The 25,815-nt window shown below is 35.0% G+C and overlaps 1 protein-coding gene and 1 long non-coding RNA gene across 6 annotated transcripts in view; one reads left to right on the top strand and one right to left on the bottom strand.

Moving 5' to 3' along the window:
* Positions 1-25,815, bottom strand: part of LOC105667442 (uncharacterized) — a 67,080-nt gene that overhangs the window by 29,208 nt on the left and 12,057 nt on the right. For all 4 annotated transcript variants that reach the window (XR_010888124.1, XM_067348009.1, XM_067348008.1 and 1 more), the window contains exons 2-6: positions 23,567-23,824; positions 21,461-22,409; positions 18,006-18,157; positions 4,407-4,656; positions 785-1,006 (exon numbers count right to left, since the gene is read on the bottom strand). Coding sequence is in view for 3 of the 4 variants with exons in the window: in XM_067348009.1 (XP_067204110.1) it covers positions 785-1,006; positions 4,407-4,656; positions 18,006-18,157; positions 21,461-22,409; positions 23,567-23,803 (1,810 nt within the window). In the remaining variant the exon portion in view is untranslated. The remainder of the gene's footprint in view (positions 1-784; positions 1,007-4,406; positions 4,657-18,005; positions 18,158-21,460; positions 22,410-23,566; positions 23,825-25,815) is intronic.
* On the top strand, positions 14,080-14,957 carry LOC136997336 (uncharacterized). Of its 2 annotated transcripts, XR_010888126.1 has the most exons (3): positions 14,080-14,371; positions 14,637-14,696; positions 14,804-14,957. It is a non-coding gene; the product is annotated as an uncharacterized lncRNA (long non-coding RNA). The 2 variants fall into 2 exon arrangements; XR_010888125.1 differs by lacking the exon at positions 14,804-14,957 and having other exon boundaries at positions 14,637-14,750.

The raw sequence follows: 25,815 nt of genomic DNA, 5'->3' as shown, positions 1-25,815 counted from the left end.
TCCATTTTTACTAAAGGTAAACACGCCGTTAAAAAAACCATCCATTTTAATGTGCTATGTGCTGTAAATTTAAAAACAAAACTCACCACTTGACCGATATTTTGTCAATGTAAGAATTTGCGCGTAAAAGTAATGTTGGAACGGAAAATACTACGCAATTAAGACTAACGAGCAAGGAAGTTAAATATAATACACGCTATAATATTTGTGGAACAATGTAATAATATTGCGGCAAAATTACTGAAGTTCTGCACGCCGCTTTAAAGTTCTTAAATCCAAATCTGGAGTTTAGAAAATTCATAAATATTATTCATCAATTTTATTAAAAAAATATAGTAAAAAAATTAAAATTAAACTAAATCTCCATGAAATAATGTAAGAAGCAATAATTATATAAGTAATAGTTAAAAATAGTTGAAGAAGTAACAATAAAAAGTTATGGAAAATGATTAAAAATAAGTGAAAAACGAACAATTTCTATTTAGTGAAGTTAATAAAAAGTTATTGAAGTAATGGCATTTGTTAGTTTTATCATGTATTATTATTCGTGGCTTGTTCTACTTTACGTGCATAACAATAACTTCCTAACTTTTATTCGCATTTGTATAAAGTTATTATAGAATTACGGAACGGGGAAATATTATGGAATACATGTTTTCGTAATATGGCTCGCTTTACGCTTGTTAAGTAAATCCCTTGTAGCTTTAACGCTTGGAAAATTCGAGGATTGCTGACGCAGTGCATAATATGCCTCGTGCAATATCAAACGAAATGTCTTGCTTACCTAACACAAACCACACTACCAGGAAGCACGACAAAACTATGGAGAGTAATTTCATAGGCGAGATATATGGTCTAGCGGCGGGAACGGACAAGACTTCCGGCCTCCGGGAGCGTATCTGCGAATAAAGCGCCCAGAACATACGCACAGCTCCCAGAGCTCCTCCAATTAACATGTATACCGGAAGGTATGGTTCTTTCGGACAATCCTTGATGAATTGCACACCTGTAAAATTAAATATTTTTCACGCGTTTATTACTCGCTACAAAGATACTCTTGTCATATACGTAAAAAATTATCTATGATATATTTATTGTCAATAAACATGTGAAATCATTTCTAGTTAGGCATATGCAGAAATTTTAATTTTACGTCGCGTCGCATATATGCGATACACGATGCGATAAACGTAATAATTGATTGTACGACTTGTAAATAGTTCTGTCATTTCCCCGCTGGAAGCATTCTCGTTAGTGAAATTTTTCTAACAATATTTTTCCTGTTTTTTATATCCATGATCTAAGTGTTCCGTTTTATGGCTTGAGTACCGAGCAACAATAATACGTGGCTTAATAGTTTGTTTAATATCATGAGTTCATCGTTATTCTCGTCGAAAAGAGAAAAAGAATTGTGTCTCTTAGCCGACGCTCTCGCCTATTAATTAAGACCTAGCATCTATGACGCGCGTCATTATCATGCGCTTTTTGCAACGCCAGCAAGGAATAATTTAGCATTAATTGTGTGTTGCCTGACGTTCATTCTGTGTATCACGTCCTGATTTGACGCCCAACTTAGGATAACATAACATGCAAACATCAAGAGACTCTGTGCTATGACATACACTTGAATATTTCGTTATTATGCACATCTTGTGAATATAAATTATTAATTCTTCGTCGCAGCGCAATCTTTAATAGTTTTTCAAAACATTATTTTGCGCTGTTTGTTGCGATAAGAAAAGAGAATAATATGGCTTTCATAAATATCTCGATAATCGCAGATATTGCGATACTTTGAAAAAGTTATAAAAATTCTGAAGTATATTATATTTCAATTCTGACAAACTAAATGTCCATTTCGATCACACTGAGAGAAAAGAATAATTGCAATAACCATAATCTATAGTGTTTTTTGGCGCCAACCATATTTTTATAGATACTCTAACTATATATATAGTTGATTATATGATCGACAGTACTATACGTATAAGGTTATTATTGCTAACATTATAATAACAATTCTTATAAAAATGATTATAATTATAGTCCCATTATAATTATAGTTCCACAATTATAGTTCCAAATATCACATACTTTTCTCTCAGCGCATAATGTTGTAACGCGATATGAGCTATCCGAGCTGTATTCGTAATGAATTCGGAAGTACAAATCGATATTTTAACAGATCAAGTTTTACATAAGGCGACTAACAACCGTGATGTATAGATTGCTTCTTTTCTTCTTTCGCATACAAGTTGCGCAATATGGTAGTTTTCTAAATAGAGTTCTAACACGTTTAAAAATTAGATAAGCTTCATACTAGTCATTCGTTGAATCAATCTAGATGTTAAATTCCATATCTAACTTTCACAGTGCAGGTTGCCATTCGCGATTCCTTCGACTGTGCTTTTGTGTCGTGATTTATGACAAAAAAATTTCGATCGTATTTGGAATTGCCAGTCCGCGGCCACTTTCGCGGTTCGTCTACGCCATTATTATCGATTGCACGGGATTCTTGCCGGGTAGAACTTTACCGGAAGGTGAATGCACCGGGCCTGCAATAAATCAGGTTAAGCGTCCATGCTCCCTACCGCGCGAATAACCTGCTATGCCCGAGAAATTAAGTATGCTTGCATGCCGTAAACTCAACACGCTAGCGATTCGCGTGTCGTAACTCCGGCAGCATTAATTAGCTCGGAAATGATGTCGTATATTTCGTAGAATTTCAGGCGAGTTTTGCTACCGAATTCGGAGTAGAAATTGGCCAGAAAAGGAAATCGTCAAAAAGAAAAGGAAAAATCCAATACTTTTACTACTAGTATTATTATTTATTTAATAGAAATTAGAAAAAACTCAATATTTTTAAATTCAACAAAGTTATATTAATGTTATGCTATGTGTTACAGAATTATACATACATGTAATTGGATCGGAAACATACGTGAAATCTCATTTCACAAAATTTAAAAAAATTTTTTTAAATTTTGTTGGTAGAAAATTTTATTTACTTTGCATGGGCGCAAATATCTTCTCTCGTGCCGCCGTGAACATTTATCAAACATTTGCATTTTGCCGGTTGAAATTGTTTTTTCCTTGTTATACGTTAAGAGGTAAATTACACTTTGCTTTATTTCGAAATTGCAGTTATTTTAATTGCAGCAGATTAAAAAAATGTGATTACGTTTTCGTAAATATTAAACATACATTAGACATAATAAAAAATATTGTAACACAAAAATACTGATCTTGATATTTTAATAAATTATAAAAACAGTACCACATCGTGCATTATACGTAAATAATACGGTTAATGAAATAAATTGTGAAATTTAGAAACTATTGGCTGATAAATCTTTGCATTAGTGAGAACTTTCAATAATTTATTATCTCCAAGAAAGATTTTGGCCGGTTCATAACATTGATATCATTGCATAAGATGTAATTCTGTCACAAGAATATCTTAATAAACCTTATCTCTCACATTAATTGGCGCGTTCTCCACGTAAATTACCTTGGGAAATCGTCTTCTTTTATCAGACCCCATGTTTTTAATCGAGATTGAACCCGGAAACTAGCCAAAGAGAGAGAAATGCGACTAATGCCGCATTACTGATGGATATTACATTAAAAATTTCTTTGATACCTAGAAATTATTCGCATCGAACGTAACGCGTAAAGATATTCCTTTAAGAGAGGTTAAAAGGATAATAAAAAAGAGCTCCAACTCCCGCGAGATATATAATAGAGGAAAATTTACATGAGAAAAAGCTAGGAGCTTTCGTAAAGAATTGGAACATGGAGAAAGTTATAGACAACATCTTGTTCAATCATTTACTTTACATCATTCTTTTAGCAAGTCAACTCAGGTTTATCCCACGTAAAAGATATACACATATATATATATATATAATAAACTTTAAGAGTAATATCGAAAAATTGGAAGAAGTGTTGGAAAAAAAAAAGTAAGGGTAAAAAGACATTAAATGGCGTTACACTAAGGAGGTATATTGGCAGTTTTAATTCAATTTTAAAATGTACTAGGTGACCAAAGAGTAAAGATGAGTTATATCGCCTTTCTAAGTCTCACGAAAGTCTGTCGTTAATTCTTAAATATAGATGTACTGAGTATTGATCTGCTAAGCTAGTACCGAAGTATAAAACGGATCGAACTGGCGAGAACAACCCGAGTAAAGCCGCTTTCGACCCACTTATCCCGCCGCTGCTCGTTATATAATATTTATTATGCCGAACACTCTTTCTTCCGATTAAATTATCCGTGCGTGACCGGTTATCGGTTAAAGACCTCTTTCGACTTGCACAATCGAGATTGGATGGGTTCGTCGTCATTTATTTAAACGGATTTAAAGACACACACACACACACAAAACTGCGTCTTTTTTACTCACCAAAGATGAACATCAAGATAGGCACAGTGGACAAACAGGTCAGACATATGGTGAACGTCATCGTTTTGCTGATGACTCGTAAAGCGCGAAAGACAAAGTCGCAAATGCCGTTCGCTTCGAGGTGGGCGTCTTTCAGCTGAAACACTACCGAGCCGTAGGTTGCCACGCCGAGATTCGCAGCTTCCGTGTCGCCCTTTTCAGGGACTTTCGCGCCACTGGCGCAAAGCCGGCGTGACTCATCTCCTGAAAGCTGAAAGCACACGCGATACCTCAAATCAGATTTTCTCTCCTAACGTAATACAATTTTATTCCAGCGAATTCATTCACTTTGATTAATGCCACACACACACACATACACGTGACGTTAGACTGTCATGGAAACGACTTTATAAAGCTACAAACGGACATATTTTAGCTTTCGCATCTCTTTTTCTTACTGTAATTTGATTATAATAATATTTAATTTTAATCTTCTGTTTTGTATTATCTTTATTATTTCGTATTAGTGCGCGTGTCTGTGTACCACTTTGTCTGCATTTCGCTGATTACAAAGTAATCCAATTAGCGGTGAAGTAGAAGCGGTTTTTTCCGTCTTTTAGCAGGAACCCTTATTAACCAACACGTTTGTAACTTAGAAATAAAAATTAACGACGGTCCGGATTTTAAAAGAGTTGCAATCAACAACGTTCTCAAAAATTCTCGTATAGAGAGAAGTTTTTAGGGTCTCTTTTTAATGAATAAATAATCCGTGCTGCGGGAGGATTGAGTAATTCGATCAAGGCGAAATAAGAAACGACACATTTTACATTTTAAACAAAATTCGATTTTATAGCTGGTTGAAGTTTGGAACGTTCCAGGAACGATTTTTTAAAAATGATTTGTCGCTCTTGTCCTTTTGCAGGGAAGAAGTTTTGAGACCCACAAACAAAGTACAAAAGAGACCGATCCGATACATGCGTCGGAAGACACCCTTATACCCGAAAAACCACCCTCAAAATCACTTAAACAATTCTAGCCAAGCTAAAAATGACTTGTCGCTCTATTCCTTTTGCACAGAGAAAGTTCCGAGGCCCTCACACGACATGCAAAAAAGACCGATTCGATACATGCGTCGGAAGACACCCTTATACCCGAAAAACCACCCCCAAAATCACTTAAACAATTCTAGCCAAGCTAAAAATGACTTGTCGCTCTTTTCCTTCTGCACGGAGAAAGTTCCGAGGCCCTCACACGACATGCAAAAAAGACCGATTCGATACATGCGTCGGAAGACACCCTTATACCCAAAAAACCACCCCCAAAATCACTTAAACAATTCTAGCCAAGCTAAAAGTGACTTGTCGCTCTTTTCCTTTTGCACAGAGAAAGTTCCGAGGCCTTCACACGACATGCAAAAAAGACCGATTTGATACATGCGTCGGAAGACACCCTTATACCCGAAAAACCACCCCCAAAGTCACTTAAACAATTCTAGCCAAGCTAAAAATGACTTGTCGCTCTTTTCCTTTTGCACAGAGAAAGTTCCGAGGCCCTCACACGACATGCAAGAAAGACCGATTCGATACATGCGTTGGAAGACACCCTTATACCCGAAAAACCACCCCCAAAATCACTTAAACAATTCTAGCCAAGCTAAAAATGACTTGTCGCTCTTTTCCTTCTGCACGGAGAAAGTTCCGAGGCCCTCACACGACATGCAAAAAAGACCGATTTGATACATGCGTCGGAAGACACCCTTATACCCAAAAAACCACCCCAAAAATCACTTAAACCATTTTAAGCGACAAGTTATTTTTTGCTAAGCAAGAATTTTTTAGACTCTGGAGTGGTTTTTTGAGTGTAAGGGTGTTTCCGACGCATGTATCAAATCGGTCTCTTTTGCATGTCGCGTGAGGGCCTCGGAACTTTTTCCGGGCAGAAAGAAAAGAGCGATAAATCATTTTTAACATGGCTAGAATTGTTTAAGTGATTTTGGGGATGGTTTTTCGGGTAAAAGAGTGTCTTCCGACGCATGTATCGGTTTGGTCTCTTTTGCATGTTGTGTTAGGGCTTTGGAACTAGGGATGGGCGATACAATATCGATATTTAAAATATCGATTTTTTTAGACTTTATTATCGATATTTTGTATCGATATTTTTTGTTTTGATATTAGCATGCATCGATATTTCAACAGAAATATCGAATCTCCGATATTATAGCACGTATTACTGTGTCCTGTGTGCAGAAGCCATTATGAAACTAAGAATACTTGACTATGATTGGTCGATTTGCTAATGACCTTGGGCCTATCCAAACAAACTTGCATAGTCGCATAACATATGCATAAGGAAATTGATTGGTCCATAAGCAAATGCATAAGAAAATAAACCAATTCATCCCGCAGAGGGCTACTGTCAAAATTTCAGACAAATGCGTTCATTAGTTTCTTTATTTTGGTCGTATAAAGCAATCAACTTTTGGTTTTCTTTAAAAATAGATAAATCAATTTTCTTATGCATATGTTTATACGACTATACAAGTTTGTCTGAATAGACCCTTACGGTTACGACTAAAATTTTTGTACGTACGTATGGCCTTTACTACACCTATTGTAGATCCGGGCTAATGAATGACGCAATGCGTGACGTGCTCAGTGCTCAGTGCTCAGTAGGAATTTACTCATGACCTTAATTTTTCCACGTGACATATCTCATTGTCGTGATCTATTCACAGTTCTGTCACATATATATTAATTATTAATATATAGTCACAAATAGTAAAAAATAGAGACAAGTAGTAGTACAAAGAGGTACGTACTTTTTTATTATTTATTTACGTATTTACGTATTATGTATTATGATACCCAAACACAGAACATTGCAGTAACGTTGCGACAATATTGCAATATTGTAGCAATATTATACCAATATTGCAACATTGCCGCAATATTGTTGCAATATTCTGTGTTTGCTGGGTATTTTGCGGTAAGTATAATTTAAGAAAAAAATAGTTAAATAATTCTCACTTCTTTTAAAATGCATGTTTGTTTGATTGGATTAGTTAAAATTTGCACTTTCTATTTACTATTTGTATATAGTCCAGTATATAATGATTACTATATGGTAATCTTAATATTTTTCTGAATTTTACAGATATAATATATGCATATGCATGTACATTATATTGCTATATATATTGCTATATTAAACTGGGTGCTTGAAAAGGAATCCTCAAAGGCTTTATTTTACTTTTCCTACGTTGCTTTCTATTCTTATGTTTTCACTTGTTTTATAACAGTAATTATCTCATACGTTATCCTATTCCTTATTTGAATTATTGAATTATTTTAGCGTTATTTTTCACCATTTAAATATTATTTCTGCCTGTTTTTTTAGTGCCGCCGTCTAGAAGTGAATATTGGAAATATTTCATTCGAACCAATGAAGGTAGCAAATGTAATTTTTGCCAAAAGATTATAAAAAATTCAGGAAATACAACCAATTTACGTTTTCATTTAACTCGAGCACATCCTAAACTTCAGTTAAAGCTTCAAATGAAGAAGCTGATAGACGAAGCTGATATAATAGACTCTACAGACTCTACAGAATCCTCAATAAAACAGAGAAAAATTATAGTAATAAATGTCGAATTTTGTATAGAAAATTAATTACATTAAGTTTATTATAATATAATGTAAAATAATATTACTAATGCATTTTGTATGTTATGCATTTCAGACAGAAGATAAAATTGATGTAGACGATAATTCTAATTTAACAGTGAAATCTTCATCTAGTTCTTCGGTTTTATCAGTCACGTCACAGTCGCAATCAGAGACATTTGTGTCATTACCAATTGTGAAAAAGAAACAAATCACACTTGATTCTACTTTTCAAAACCAAAAATCATTTTATGGTATTTATATTTACAAGTTTTATCATCTAAAGTTTATAAGTAGCCTTTGTAGTAATTTATTGAATATTTCAAAACAATATGTCACTACAAAATTAATTATTTTACTTCATATTTTTTTCTTAATTGTAGATGGAGGAACAAAAGCGGCTGAATTCACTAATAATCTCATTTTTATGATTGCAAAAGATAATTTGCCATTTGCAACTGTAGAAAAGCAAGGATTTAAAACTTTTATGAAAATAGTTGCACCGTTATACAAGATTCCTAGTCGGAAAAAAATTACGAGTCTCATAGAAGAAAAATACGAATTTTTATCGGGTATGATAAAAACTCAATTTTTAAACATTAAAAATTTATGTTTAACAACCGACATTTGGACAGACACAATAAATACAAAAAGTTTTTTAGGTTTAACAGCTCATTATATATTAAAAGAAACATATAAAACTGTAACTATTGGCGTTACTGAATTAAATGATCGACATACTTCTGACAATATAAAAATGTGGTTGTTAAATATAATACGTGAATGGAACATAGACACAGAAAATATTATTATTGTTGTATCCGATAATGCAGCCAATATGAAAAAGGCAATTACAGAAGCGTTTGGTACTGAAAAACATTTAGCATGTTTTGCACACACTTTGAATTTAATTCCGTCGAACATTATTAAAAATGATGGTGCTGTTAATGAATTCTGTAAAAAGGTTAAAAATATTATTACGTATTTTAAACATTCTGTGGTTGCTGCAGATGAATTGAGAGCTCAATCAACTCTCAAATTAATACAAAGTGTCGAAACTCGATGGAATTCGACTTACGACATGCTTGAACGATTTATTGAATTGGCAGATAAAATAAGTAGTATTCTTCTGAAGCAACCTACAGCACCGATAATGTTGACTGCATTCAAATTGCAAGCTGCAAAAGAATTTGTTCAATTATTAAAACCGTTTAACGAAGCCACTAAAATTATATGCGGTGAACATTATCTTACTGGCAGCAAAGTGATTCCGATTATTAATACGCTAAAAAACAAATTACATATGCTTGCACCAAATACTGAAATAGGCATTCACTTTAAACATGAGTTACAACGTCAGTTCTCAAAAAGATTTAATGATATTGAAAAAAATCACACATTGGCAATATCAACCATATTGGATCCTCGATTCAAGAATATTAATTTTTCTGATGAAATTGCGTGCGCTTATTCTATCAATAAAATTACACAAATGATAAACATAAATACAAAAGAATCAGATACATGCGATTATCAAAACGCGCAAAATGATTCGATGAAAACTGATAATTTTTGGATATATCATCAGTATTTAATTAATAAATCCAAGCATATGTCAAAAAATAATGATTCTACAATAGCAGATGAACTTAAATATTATTTGAATCAACCACCAATAAAAATGGATGACAATCCACTACAATATTGGCTAATAAACATGCATTCTGGATTAAAAGATATAGCATTAAAATATTTAAGTATAATTGCGACCTCCGTTCCAAGTGAACGATTATTTTCACGGGCTGGAAATATTATTACCGAAGATAGAAATCGTATAACAAGTGAACATTTACAGCAGTTATTATTTTTAAACTCTCTTTCTCTGGAAGATTGGTTATTATAAGTAGCATAACTGTTTTATGTAAAATATTTATATATGTATTGTATAATAAAAAAATGTAAATATATTTAATTGGAAATTATTATTAAGCCTGTATTAGACTATGCATTGAAAATTGAGATTAAAGATCGAAGATTAGAAATTTGACCAATCGAGAAGAAGCAAACAAATATTACTTCTTTCTAATTGGTCAAATTTCCGAATCTTCAATCTTTAATCTCAATCTTCAATACGTAGTTTGATACGGGCTTTATATATTTAATTGAAAAATAGTTGATAATATCGATATCACCAATATCGATATATCCCATTTGATATTTTTGATATATCGATATTTTATTTACGATACATATTGATACAAAATATCGATATTTTCTATTGTATCGCCCATCCCTATTTGGAACTTTCTCCGTGCAGAAGGAAAAGAGCGACAAATCATTTTTAGCTTGGCTAGAATTGTTTAAGTGATTTTGGGGATGGTTTTTCGAGTATAAGGGTGTCTTCCGACGCATGTATCAAATCGGTCTCTTTTGCATGTCGTGTGAGGGCTTCGGAACTTTCTCCATGCAAAAGGAAAAGAGCGACAAGTCATTTTTAGCTTGGCTAGAATGGTTTAGGTGATTTTGGGGGTGGTTTTTCGGGTATAAGGGTGTCTTCCAACGCATGTATCGAATCGGTCTTTCTTGCATGTCGTGTGAGGGCCTCGGAACTTTCTCTGTGCAAAAGGAAAAGAGCGACAAGTCATTTTTAGCTTGGCTAGAATGGTTTAAGTGATTTTGGGGGTGGTTTTTCGGATATAAGGGTGTCTTCCGACGCATGTATCAAATCTGTCTTTTTTGCATGTTGTGTAAGGGCTTTGGAACTTTCTCCGTGCAGAAGGAAAAGAGCGACAAATCATTTTTAGCTTGGCTAGAATTGTTTAAGTGACTTTGGGGGTGGTTTTTCGGGTATAAGGGTGTCTTCCGACGCATGTATCAAATTGGTCTTTTTTGCATGTTGTGTAAGGGCTTTGGAACTTTCTCCGTGCAGAAGGAAAAGAGCGACAAATCATTTTTAGCTTGTCTAGAATTGTTTAAGTGATTTTGGGGGTGGTTTTTTGGGTATAAGGGTGTCTTCCGACGCATGTATCAAATCGGTCTCTTTTGCATTTCGTGTGAGGGCTTCGGAACTTTCTCCATGCAGAAGGAAAAGAGCGACAAGTCATGTTTAGCTTGGCTAGAATTGTTTAAGTAATTTTGGGGGTGGTTTTTCGGGTATAAGGATGTCTTTCGACGCATGTATCGGATCGGTCTGTTTTATATTGTATGTGAGGGTCTCAGAACTTTCTCTATGCTAAAGGAGAAGAGCGACAAGTTATTTTTTGTTAGGTGAGGATTTTTTAGACGCTCTGGGGTGGTTTTTTGAGTATAAGGGTGTCTTCCGACGCATGTATCGAATCGGTCTCTTTTGCATGTCGTGTGAGGGCTTCGGAACTTTCTCCATGCAGATGGAAAAGAGCGACAAGTCATTTTTAGCTTGGCTAGAATGGTTTAAGTGATTTTGGGGGTGGTTTTTCGGGTATAAGGGTGTCTTCCGACGCATGTATTAAATCGGTCTTTTTTGCATGTCGTGTGAGGGCCTCGGAACTTTCTCTGTGCAGAAGGAAAAGAGCGGCAAGTCATTTTTAGCTTGGCTAGAATTGTTTAAGTGATTTTGGGGGTTGTTTTTCGGGTATAAGGGTGTCTTCCGACGCATGTATCGGATCGGTCTCTTTTGTACTTTGTTTGCGGGTCTCAAAACTTTCTCTCTGCAAAAGGACAAGAGCGACAAATCATTTTTAAAAAATCGTTCCAGGAACGTTCCAAACTTCAACCAGCTGATTTTATCGGTACGGTTTAATTATCGGTGCTGACACTTTTTATTATAGTGACGGCTTTTTCAAACATAGCGTAGATTTAGGGCCAGAGACCAATTTATATTTCGTTCACCTTCCATATAATGTGGATCCAATAAACGATTCTGAAAAACGCGAGAGCACAGCTTCGTCGAACGTTGCTGACACGTCTCTTATTTCTCACCGCCGCGATTCTCACTTTACGTTCTACGAAATTGATCCTTTGAGAGATTCTCGGGCAGCGCGCACACGTCTCAGGCACGTCTGCTGCGCGGGAAATAAGCGGCGGATGTAATCTGCTCGAGAAAAATTTAAACTGTCACGAGCAGAATGCACCAGTACCTTTGATTCTTTACACCACGAGTGTGAAGATTCGTTCACACTCGAGTTTCACGCCGCGAAATAGCAACATGCGCTCGCAACAAATCTCAACCAAGATGTATTTGCAAGAAGTATCGTCATGTTAAATCTATCTAGTTATCTATCGTAAAACTGCAAAATCTAAACAAATGTTTTGCATTGAAAAGAATAAACGGAAAGAAAGAATACTCATGAAGGAAAAATCTAAATAAAAGTTTAAAGTATTATATATTCTTTTTATATATTTATATATTTCTCATTTAATATTTCTATGTTCAATTTCTATATTTATATATTTCTCATTAAATACTTAAAAATCTCTTTAAATATTTAAAAATATTTATGAATTATAATATTATTTGACTTCTTCTCGAATCAGATAAAATAAGTCTTTTCACAAACTTATCAGAATGTTCCGGCAAAGTGCAAAGGGCAAAGCACGAGGGATAAGGGCGTGGAAGATTTCGCGATGAGGCTACCAGTCGTATCGTTATTCACTCGACTTCACTTCGCGTGCGTGGCAGCAACATATCGTGCCACGCTGTGTCTGCACCGGAAAACCAATTCAGAATGCAGTTTTAGATTGTTTAAGTTATTCTTTTAGAAAAACACTTTCTTCCGTTGATACACGTGATAAATGTAATGATGATATACGTAAAAAAAGATTTTTTACACTTTGTATAGTTAATTTTTTTTAACGCAAACACCGATCGCATTAATTTATTTGTAATTTCCAGTTATATAAGTATTCGTTTTTAGTATTATATTTAGAAAAATTTCAAAATTTTATTTTAATAAATGTCATTTTTCAATTATAGAAAACTAAAGTCTTTGTTTTTCTTAAACTTAAATATGTTATGTAAATATAATTTCCAGTTATTAACATTTAAAATTTAATTTAGAAGTAAAAGAGTTAATAAAACGATTAATGACCACTTCTTCAAAATAAACTGCATTGGCATTGCAATTAGTTACGTGTATTTTATATGCGATTAATTTAACTTTTACTCGGAATATACAGTTCGCACCCATGTAAATTGTTTATATCACAATAGCGATCGTTTTCATTGCTCGAGATAAAATACTATTATATCTCCTACCCGCTCGCTTCCTGCTTTCAGAGTGTGAAAGCGAAATTCTGTTATGCGTTCAAATGGATCTGGTATCTGCTATGCGGTTAGCGAGCAGATGATCTGACGTCAAAGAGTTAATAATTTTTCGGTAAAGTAAAATAGACTAGTTTCATAGCGCATAGATTGTATTCTTTTTTTATTACGCTCATTACACGGACAGATTCTCAATTCATCTTTTTTATAACTATCTTTGTAACTAAATCTAAGCAAATTTTGCCATTGAAGGTAAAAACTTTTTTTACACGGGAGAATAAATCTTTTGTTGCGACATGAAAAAATGCTATGAATTCAACATTCCTTGAAGCAATAACGAAGGAAATTACTTTGAAGAATTTATAAAGATAAACGCGGGAGATTAAGCGACGCTAAAAAAGAAATAAAAATAAAAGAAGAACAGGAAATGACGCCTCGTAGGTACGTTCTGTATTCGATCGAGTTTTGGCGACGGAAATTCATTTGGCAAAGAGCAACATTTTCCAGGACGACATTCCCACGAGAATGAGAGCCGCAGTGCATTGAATCTACCTTCTGCTTTAAATTTATATGCTTATACGAGTCTGCGATCTTGTTCCTTGTAACGTGAAAAGGGTCTATCTCATAATTAGTTTATCAAGAGACACGGTAGTGTCTCGCACCAAGTTCACGCGTAGCGCATAAAACGCAAAGCGACATGACGCGAGACCGACCGTGTATCTTTACGCGAGACCGAAAGTTGAGACGAGCCGAGATTATCGGATCTCAATAATGACTGGGCCGATTGATTTCAAAGTAGGCTCAATCGATAGCGCGTACCCGAATTATGTTATTAAAGTGTGCTTGTTTTTGCTGTGCGTGGTGTACATAAAAAGATATTAATTTTTAAAGTTGAAAAGTCTAAATTTTCATCTATTTTCATGTCAGTCGTCGTCGACGGATGTACAGCTGAAGCGTACAGTTTGGAATTTTTGGCGTTAGGTGCGCTGGTGACGGTGATAGATATAGTGGCGGTGTATTCAATTCAATGTCAACAAGACACACGATGTCTCGCCTCGCGCTATTATTTTATTATATTTAATCAAGTATGTATATATGTATGATGAAAATATATATACTAGAATAAGTAATAATATGAAAATAAATCTTGATGTTATAAGTGAAAGGTTATGAGTGAATTGTGTTTGTGGTTTCGCTTCTTCGCAACATCGTTTTGATATTTTGATTGCGTTAAACTTTAATCAGTAAACTTTGGATCCTACGGAGATCATACATTTTCTATAAATTCAAAGCTATAATACCATTGTTTATTTTTAACTGTTATTTATTGAAAACGTATGATTTCCGTAGGATCCAAAGAGAGAATTGAGAGAAAATATCTGTTAATGACAACGACACTTGTAACTTGTGGTATGTAATGTAATTTCAAATAAGTTTAGAAAAATACAAAGTATTTATTATCTATTTATTCAAATTATAATTTGCTTTTCTGTGATAAATTACAATTTTGTTTACAGAAGCAATACCATATTCTGCTAGCAACAACGGGATAATGGTTTCAAAAGAGCGATCAGAGATTGATTTAAATGCTATTAGAAAACAAATATTTGATTATGATAAATCAAATGTCTTAGGTACATTAATGCATCAATATGAAAACAAATTGCCTAATTTAAATACATACGTAATACGGCAATGTTTAGGAGATTTTTTTTCAAAAAGCGTTAAACGGGATGCATGTGAATTTCTTACAGCTCTTTGTACAAAATATGATTATATAAAAAGTTTAATCGAGCATCAAGTCACTTCTGTTAAACGATGCAAAAGTTGTAATAATACAACGACTATTGTTAAAAATAATATCCTTCTTTCAATTCCTGTAAATAAATGAAAGAAAAAAAGTTTAGATCTTAATGAATTATTTAATGCAACGTTTTCTCATTATCAATTACAGAACGAATCATGCAAAAATTGCACAGGAAATGACATATTATGTAAAAGTGAATTTACATTAATCGGAGATATAATGGTTATTCATTTAATATCAGTTCAAGACGGTATACAATCAAAAACAGATAAATTTACTTTGCGTGCTGTCCCAACAACTAAAATAAACATTGTTGGACAATTCTACAAAGTAATGAGTGCTATATTCCATCATGGATCATGTATCGAAAAAGGTCACTACACAAGTATATGTAGAGAAGCAATATCTAACACTTGGATTGAAGCTGACGATGCGCAAATTAGAAATAAACAATGGCCTAGAGGCGCTAAAGATATCTGTATTATTTTCTTACAGAAGATTGATAAGTAATTGTTGATATTTCTTGTTGAATTGAAATTGATGATTAAATTAGAAAAACGCAATGGCCTTAAAACGATATAACTTTTATATAATTTTGTATTTATTTTTATAACATAATCAATCAAAGAGGACCGTCGTATCTTGCATACTGAAAATACGACGGGGGTGGTGGTGGGCTCTTTGCAGCAAAATCTAATTAATATTGTATTAGATAAACTTTTCAAAGAAAGCTGATTATTTTAAAAAAAACAAGTGATATCTAGGAAAAATTACCTTTTTAAAAAAGGTAAAAAAATGGCGCCAAGTACACGTCCTTTTAAAAAAAAACCTGTCCTATATTAAAATAAACTTTTCAAAAAAAGCTGATTATTTTAAAAAAAACAAGTAATATCTAGGAAAAATTACCTTTTTAAAAAAAGGTAAAAAAATGGCGCCAAGTACACGTCCTTTCAAAAAAACCTGTCCTATATTAAAAAACCTATAAAAAAAATGTCGAATATGTTAAAAACCTTTCCAAAAAAATGTCGTATATATTAGTAAAAACCTTTCAAAAAAACTGTCTTATATATTAACCCTTTCAAAAAAACCTATCCTACATTAAAAAAATCTTTCAAAAAAAGATGTTATAAATATTTAAACTTTTCAAAAAAAGCTAACTACAAATATGAAAAATACAAAATATGAAACTTTTTACAAAAAAATGTGATATCAGAAAATGACGCCAAGTAGGACTAAAAAACTATGGAAAAAGTTGTAAACTATTTTTATAAAGACTCTTGTATATAAAGCTGTCATATATATTAATGTTAAATAACTAAATATTTAATTTACTTTTTTGATTGGAGTGTAGATTTTATCCTAAATAGTTTAAACCAATCGGAGAAGCAGATTTAGTTTTCTGATTAATATTAGATAACTTTTGTTTAGTACGCGTACCAAATATTTAATCTACTTCTTTGATTGGTGTACATTTTACCCTAAACAGTTTAAACCAATCGGAGAAGCAGATTTAGTTCTGGTTAACGTTAGATAGCTTAAACCAATCGGAGAAGCAGATTTAGTTCTGGTTAACATTAAATAGTTTAAATCAATCGGAGATTATAAAAATAAATAAGTTAATACGTAAAAAACAAAAAAATAAAAATATTAGAAAATAAAAATATTTAATTAAGAAATGAAAAAAATATATTAAAAAAATTAAAATAAAAAGATTTTTTTCAAAATGCAAAAAAAAAACTTGGCGCTGCTACAACCTCAAAATATTATAAAGGAATAAAAAGGAATAATAATGTAATAAATTGACATCATGTAATTGACACAAAGCTATCTAACGTTAACCAGAACTAAATCTGCTTCTCCGATTGGTTTAAACTGTTTAGGGTAAAATGTACACCAATCAAAGAAGTAGATTAAATATTTGGTACGCGTACTAAACAAAAGTTATCTAATATTAATCAGAAAACTAAATCTGCTTCTCCGATTGGTTTAAACTATTTAGGATAAAATCTACACTCCAATCAAAGAAGTAAATTAAATATTTAGTTATTTAACATTAATATATATGACAGCTTTATATACAAGAGTCTTTATAAAAATAGTTTACAACTTTTTCCATAGTTCTTTATTCCATTTACAGAATTTTAATAGTAATTTGTTAAAAATTCTCTTTTATTTGTTTTGCAAAAAAGAAAAACACAACATAAGCATGTGTTAAATGTTTAAACAGATATTTATCAATTTAATAACTGTAATATTTTAAAATGATGTGAAATTATATCAAAGCATGTATTAAGCTTTAACAGAGAATGTTGTAAAATTCCATAGTACTTAAAGGATATTATCTGTTAATTGCTGCGCTAACTCCACAAAGGTCAGCTACATAAAATTCCGACGCAACTCGCAGCGCGATATCTCATGAAACGTTATTTCGCTTCACATTTAAAACAATATTTTAGTTGCCGTGAAAAAGAACGACATACGCACTTTGGTCAAACCACTCTTCGAAAAGTTCTTTTCCAATTTTTTCCTCAACTCGCGGAAGTTGCCTTGTTAACGTGCTTTCGCGGAAAAAAGGCGTTATCGCGCTCTCTCAGTCTGCAACTATTTCGCGTCGCCGTAATTACGGCAACGAATGATAGATGACAAATTGCATTCTCAGAGTACATACCTCTTGTACGTACGTACGTGTACGTACATAGATACATATATACTCGGCGAGCTGTAAAAGCAGCGCTCCTGTCGCCCGTTTCCACGGTTTAGGCGAGGAGCTCCGAAATACTTGTAACGCAACTAGGGCGCGTAGCGTGCTCGGTACGGCGATAGCCGAGTACGTTGTAAAAAAAAAAAAAAGAAGAATTTCTTTGAACGTTGCAGATCGAGCAATAGACGCGATAAAAGAGGAGGCAGGTTACCTGCGAAACGGAGCTGCTTGCTCGCCTGGAGTCGGCCCAGGCATTTCCATATCCCAGATTGACCTGTGCGCCGCCACTTCCGCCCGACCTGACGCTTCCCGAGCTCACTTCTCTTTGGCGATAAGGCGAGGAACTTCGGTTTCTCGTGCTCCCTGGACAAATGCAAATATTTGGATTTCTCCGACTGCCTTTCAATACTCGGTGCAATCCAGCGCGATGTCATGAATATCTACGGCAATACGACTTACTGACAAAGGAATTGCAAAATCTTGTACATCAAATTTACTGACAATGTATCCGACATTTCTGCTTTTTATCGATATACGGTTTTTTTTAAAATCAGAATATGTGTTTTTTGGTTTTGTACGTATTATGATTTGCGAAAATGTAATTAAATGGATTGATCCAATTGATTGTCAGTCAAATTTTTATGCAAATTTTATATAAATTTGTACATTTTGCTTTGAATACAATGAAAATCGTATTCGTCAAAATTAAATATTACAGTAAAAATTATAAATATTTAATTTGCGTTATATTGTATTTATTTCATTACTACATCCAAATATGAATTGTCCAATTTGGCATTTAAATTCTTTGTGACTATATTATTCCGACTATTAGCTTCTAGTTGTTTTGATACATTTGCAGTTAACGAACGCTGAACAACTGTACAGTTACGGACAATGGCGAACTATGCTTCAATTAACAGTGTTAGTGCGCGATTTAATTTGTATCCTTCGCGCACCTGCACGAATTTGCTTGTTGTAAAGAGACTACATGCACTGCAAACTCCAGCGATGAGATATCTTTGTCAACAAGCTTTCGCGTAATACGCACTGCTTTGCGCGACAAATCCGCGCTTTCAATTTACGGAATACGAATCCCATCTGCTGGAGAGATGTCGATTATTGCGACGTTTCTCGCGCGATTTGCCGCGAAATTTATCGACTTCGTCTGCTTGCGTAGCACGGTAAACAAGCCAATTTCGTCTTATCGATCTCAGATCTCAGGATAATAATGTAGGAAGCGAGCAAATTTACGCAGCAAAATCATAAAAGGGCACTTTAGTACTGCAATAAATTTTTTTTTTTCTGCGACAAAACTATAATAATTATAAAATCAGCAAATTTGCACAATTATTAAATAATGAATTATTCATTACATATATTTGCATTTTTTCTTTCTTTAAAAAATTCAAGAGAAAACTTCAGCCTAGGCCGTCGATGAACGCACGCACGCAATCCTTTTCGCACCGCAAAGGTAAATGGGAATATATAACAGACGCGTATTCCGATTTCGTGACCAACGGTGGTTCTGCGTAGTTACTGACATTAATAAGCGCCGTACACGTGCTACAAAATCAGGCCAATTTGCGCAACCGAAGCATAACCTTTCGCAGTATATCAATGCGCGTGATGTTAATTATCATCGAGATAAGAGCTACTTACTTGCTCCGTGTTTGATTTTCCTATTTTGTCGTGACATCAAAAATTACAACGTTAAAAACTGCTTCATACATGCAGTAGTGTTAACACATTCACTCACTTAACGAGTTTTGTACGTTACTACGTACGCCACGGTAAAATTTGTGTTCATTGCGTTTCAATAAAATAACATCGTAACACGCATAAAACATGTATTGTTAAAAATAAAAATTGTTTTGTAATTTATGTAATTCAAAATTTTATACCAGATGGCATTTCTTTGTTTAAAAAAATCTTTGATTACTATGGCAGTCAGTATATACGTTAATCTTCCTATTTCTTACGATTTATAGAGTTTGTTTCATTCGAGAGTATTAATGGCAAACTGCGTATTTCATATATATCTTGCGTATATATCTACAGTACTAAGCCAGTTTGCAAAGACTGGCTTACGAGATTTAATGCTACTGTATCAACACCACATGTGCGCTTTTGAACCACCAATAGCGACTTAGCCCTCTAATTATGACAGACTAGAGTTTAATAAAATTGCCAAAAATATAATTACACTATTTATGCCAATTAACATAATCATTATCATTACAAACTGAATTTTTGATGAAAAAGCTTACGATTTATAAGTTAATCTGAACTTGAATATCAAAATAAAATTAAGCTGATTAAACATTATTTCATCTTTTATAGTACTAGTTCCGATTATTATACCAATACGATATTTGGAAAAATATTATTAAAAATCGATGCAAAATCGAAGATACTTCGCGAAATCACGTTCGTCTGAGCTGATTAAATTATGATGCGATAAATTTAATCGCGCGAGACTACAGAAAATCAGAGGGCGGGATTTCGACATCGCTTAAGGGCGGGAGCCTGCGTCGAAGTTGATAACGTATCATTATCGGATTATCGGATATTATTTTGCATCGCTTGGCGGATCGTTTCTTCCGTTCGTGCGTCACGCGCTTCGACGCGTGAATGTCTATCGTGTCTACGAGATCCCAGTTAAAAGTATCAAGTACGTGACAGTGTGGCAATCGACACACGTGAGAGTGTATCATCTGGCAACCAATTTCCTCTACTCAAGATATATTATCTATCGCATTCGATACTTCGAACATACATATATGTCGGGAGAAACGAACGAAACCTAATCGGCCTCTCCAGAGACTTGACGTAGAGTTGTAAGGTGATGAGCATCAAATTGCTATTGCATTCCCAAAGGGGGAGATATATGCTCTCGAGGTAAATTTTCAGCTTGCACATGCAGGAATGCTTGAAATTTGATTAATAAACATTTTGTGACGAATTCTTGCCAGACAGCATAGTTTTAATACGTTGCATAACGTCTATAAGTTGAAGGCGAATTATAAAGCATCAATTGTGTTTAATATTTACGAATGGCAAACGTGTACGATGCGCAGTAAAATTTATACGGACTCTTGCTCACAAGTTAAGACCACTTTTGTCAAACGCGACTCGCCGGTTACACTTTTACAATTGCAATCATAGTCTCTCAAATCGTTTTTAAATCGTGAAAAGTGACAGTATCGAATAGACAATTGTTTAATTTCGATACGATTGACATGTTTGGTATGTAGGCGTATTATTAGTACAATACGACCGCATTTGCGGCAAGCACAAACGTTTCGTCTGCATATCGCGTTGCGTTTCACCGCGACGCTATAATTTCGCGAACGAGATATATTTGGATTTTGGTATTCGCATACGGAGCAGATTGCGGTTTAGACATCCAAGAATCCGAACATGGTTTTTTTGTACGAAAGTTACGCAACATCGATTGCGATGCACAGTGACAAATTGCCAATAACAATCCTAACAAAAAATTGAGACGCTTGTATCGTAACGGAAAAGATTATGACGATAATTTTGAGCGTTATAAATGTTGAGACAACAAAATTAGTACAATATTTTATTACACGTTAGGATGGAAGACTAGAGAAAAGTGTAATTCTAAGGAAACAGGCTAAAAAAATGCTAAATTCTCACCCTGATCCGCGGAAGCTCTTCTAGGATCCTGCAAAGCCAGAGTACCTCTCGGCGCCCTTCTATCCTGATGTCCACCGAGGCTACTTCTAGGACTCCTATCGATCCCGTCAGGCCCAACGCTCCCTCTGGGACTCCTATTTACGTCGTCGTTGATGGCTCCGAGAGAACCTCTCGAGTGTCTGTCAACGTCATTCACGGCTACGCTCCCGCGCGGTGATCGATTCGTTTGATCGTGTGGTGTAATTGATCCTCTGGGACTTCTGTTGCTCTCCGGACATATCGATCCGCGAGGGGACCGATTCGGGTCCGGCGCTATCGACCCTCTGGGCGATCTGTTGGGATCGGGCGCGATGGAGCCGCGAGGACTTTGGTTCAGGCACTCGGAGGCTATCGAACCGCGAGGACTTCTATCCGCGATCTCCAAAGGCGTGATACTGCCTCTGGGTGTCCTGTGCATTTCCGGGCAGATCGAGCCGCGCGGACTTCGGTCGAAATCTAAGTTTGCCATGCTGCCTCGCGGGCTTCTAGTCGAGTCCGGCACCAACGAGTGCCTGGGGCTGCGGCTGGCCGCCGCGATTGCACTTCCGTTTTCCGGTAAAAGGGAGGTTCTAGAAGCGCCAATCGCCACCATGCTGTTCCGAGGACTTCGGTTGTAGGCCACGTCCGGCACCAGAGAATTTCTGGGACTAAGCGCCGAGTCTGGCACCAAAGAATGCCGCGGACTGAGAGTAACCTCCGGCGTCAGACTGTTCCGCGGTGATCGCACCACATCAGGTATCAGACTGTTGCGCGGACTTCTATTGGAGTCTGGTATTAGGGAACCCCGCGGGCTTCTGCAGTAATCGTCAGGTATTAGAGAGTTTCGCGGACTGCGGCTCGCCTCGGGTGCCAGAGAGTTACGACCGGTGCCGTACTGCTCGGGATCCGGCAGAATTCTGCGACAGATTCCCTGAAATAGCACACGAATCATAAACACTGGAGCGTCAGCTTCCTATCTTGCTAATTATTGATCGAGATACGCAAAGATGGTGGAAATTTATTTCAAACTTTATATCCCACTCGTCAAATGTGTTCATTTTTTCTTCATTTTTTGTTAAAATTCCGTTTTTTCTTGCAGCGAAAAATGTCTATTAGAAATGCTACAAGAAGCAAATTAGCTTTCGCTTTTCTCTCTTAATTGAATTATTCAGTTTTTCATCGTTCATACTAATTGACTTTTCTTATTTTACTCGGGAATGTTGAAAACGTATTTATGAATGTTATACACTCACATTTCTGTAATATATCTAGTTTAATTAACTCAGGAATAAATTTATTTCTGTACGTGAAAGCAGAGCTACGTGTTCGCGAAGCATGTTGAAACGATCGATTGAAGTGAATGGATTTTAATCATTTTAGCGATCGCTGCGCAAAACCAACCGATAGCTTTCAAAACGCATGCCTGTGCCGCGCCAATCATTCGCTAATGAATAACATGTGATAGCAATCTGACGCGGAAATTTCATGACCTCAAAATTTTGTGGATAAACTGATGTGTAAAATGCGTGATAAAAAGCGCGTATCTGTTTTCATCGATGAATATCGCGGTGCTCACATCGACCAAATATGACATCAAACACTCGAGTATTTCGCGAGTAATTGAATATTCCCTAACATTGCGTAGCCCGAAGCCAGTGAAAAAAAGCAGAAAAAAAAAATAAAACAATCCTACGCTAGGTATTTCAGGCAAGTTTGACTGGAGATCTCAATTGATTGAAATGATTTTTTACACTCTATGCCATATATATATATAGATGACCACTATAGTGTCATAAAAATGTTTGCCGAATCAAATTACTTGAATTGTTATACGCGTTGATTTAAAAAATAGCAGCCTAGGCAGAGACCTTTATACATTTTTTCTAACAAAATAAATTCTGTTTTTAGATTTGTCGTTTTCTTGCCTCAGGTGCACATATGTTAAAATAAATTTGAATGACAAACGGTCGATTTTCTGCGTAGAAGCCACTCGTACATATATATACAAAAAAATTATATAAGAGATATATATAAAAGAATAAATATATATATATATAAAAGATAATATATAAAAAAATGAATACTAACTTCGTCGGGAGAACCGCTGTCAGTATCCAGAGCGATATTCGGCACCATGCTACCCCTCGGTGATCGCTGTCTTTCCATCGTTCCGCCGGAGCTAGTTGGCGGCAGGATCAGGGGCTTCTCGGTTGCGACGCTCGCTCGTCGACCTCGCATCGTCAAAGATATCCCTGCCGGCTGGCTCGAGTTTGCCACGCTTGGCGACGCTCGCCGGCGTCGCGACGAAGCGCTTCGGTGTAACATCACGGTGACATTTTCTCAGCCCTGCAACATCATATATTTTTCGTCTCATTATTCACCGAGTACATTAATCATTGTTTTATCGTTTTCGATAAATATCGGTAAAAATTATTAGCATTGGTTTTAATATTTACATGATATTAAATTGATATTTTTACGAGAAAAATGCACGAAATAAGATGGCTAAAAAGCGCGATATAAATTTTTAAGACTACAAAATATACCAAAACAATTAATCATGAGAGTTATTTGAGAAATGTTTGTTTTCAAGTAACGTATCGCTTAACATTTGCAATTTAACGTTTGAAAGAAGTTTTATCGCTTTTTTGAGAATTAAAAGCGCTTCACGATAAAAATGTGTCGCAAAGCGAGCCCTCATCACGACCATGTGTGACATGTAATCAAAGAAATTTGAATCTTCAAGAAGAGAGTAATAGAACTCTACTTATTAGAAGTTTAAAGTAAAGGAACTTTTAAGTTTTTTCTGGATCCTTGCGTGATGTTAAAGGACAGCTAAATCCAAGACGATGAACTTAATTGCTTTAAACTAAGCTTTAACGAAGAAATGTATGTGCGCACAATTTGTCTAAAAAATGCAAAAACATAATCGTGACAAATTAACAACCTGCATAAAATATAATGATAAGAATGGACATATTTTTAACACATAAAAGTATAGTAGAAATTTGATCATTTTAAACAGATACGAACTTCAGCAATTTTTACACACATTAAAGTCAATGTAATTACAGACATTAGGGTCAATATGTAACTGCATTGTTAGATAACCAATTGCTCAATAGATTTCCAAGAACATTTACCATACATCTATATTGCATGGATAGTTTCTACTAGGAAGATGACCCAGATAAGTGTACGGCTCGGTTTAGTATGTATATCGGCTCCCCTAATTCCCCCTGCAACGTGCATTTTGACGCGCCGATAAGAGCGTGTCTCCCATCACACATAGAACCTCTTCCACACACGTATAGGCCGCGTATATATTATTGATTCATGTGAGCCTAGAACGCTTCTATTTTATTGAGAATCAATTAATTTACGGCTGGAAGTGATCATCGTAGAAACAAACACATTATGCAAACAATGTTTTATGCAAATTGCAACGCATAGAAATGTAATATTACGCAATCTTATCTCTGTTGTGAGCAGAACAAATTCGGGACCAAAATTGAAATAACGTGAAACGTATTTACACCGATTTATATGATTATTTACTTTTAGAAACTACGCAAAATATAATAATAACTAGCAAATTTAAATACACATTTATATCTGATATTATGTAATTAAATACGAAGGCGTGAGCATGAACAAAATACGGTGCACTCGGAAAATGTGGCTATCGGCAACGCGGATGAATTATCGCGATACTGGTTAATTGTTTTGTCAGGCGCGATCGACGTGTTGCATAAAATACAAACTCGTTTGTATTTTATACGATAGTTGGTATTCAGTTTGGTGATGAAAGCTTTATCGGACATACTTTATTGACAGAGAATAATTTCTTGCCATATCCAATAAACGACAAATGATGTATCCTTTTCGAAGTTGAAAATTAAAATGATATAATCCGAGATAATTCATTGAAATACAAAATTAACTCGATCCATACATTTCGTAACAAAAGTTGAACGAATACACGTCGACGACGAATGTAACCGTCCTCCTTTTCTTACTGTCCCTCTTTGCCAATCTTTCATTCTAGATGACATTCGTATTATATTCGTATACAAATGAATCCCCACGGAAATTTTCACAACGCAATTTACGGGACATATTCTCAGAATGAATTTGCGACGCGTAAATTATCGAATACTATTCTAACTTCAGGTATTATTACTTTAAGCTCTTAGCTGTAAGAGGGAGAAGGACGAAGAGAGAAGGGGGGAGAAAGAAAATGATCCACATTATTAGAAAAGTCCTTGACGCCACATAGGCACATGTCTTTCAGCTATTCTATAAAGTTCAGTGAATCGAGCGTGAGTTTCTGCAAA

The sequence above is a fragment of the Linepithema humile genome, chromosome 1, assembly GCF_040581485.1.
Source record: "Linepithema humile isolate Giens D197 chromosome 1, Lhum_UNIL_v1.0, whole genome shotgun sequence".
NCBI classification, from domain to species: domain Eukaryota; kingdom Metazoa; phylum Arthropoda; class Insecta; order Hymenoptera; family Formicidae; genus Linepithema; species Linepithema humile.
The sequence above is the reverse complement of the archived record's forward strand: the minus strand, read 5'-3'. Positions and strand labels throughout refer to the sequence as shown.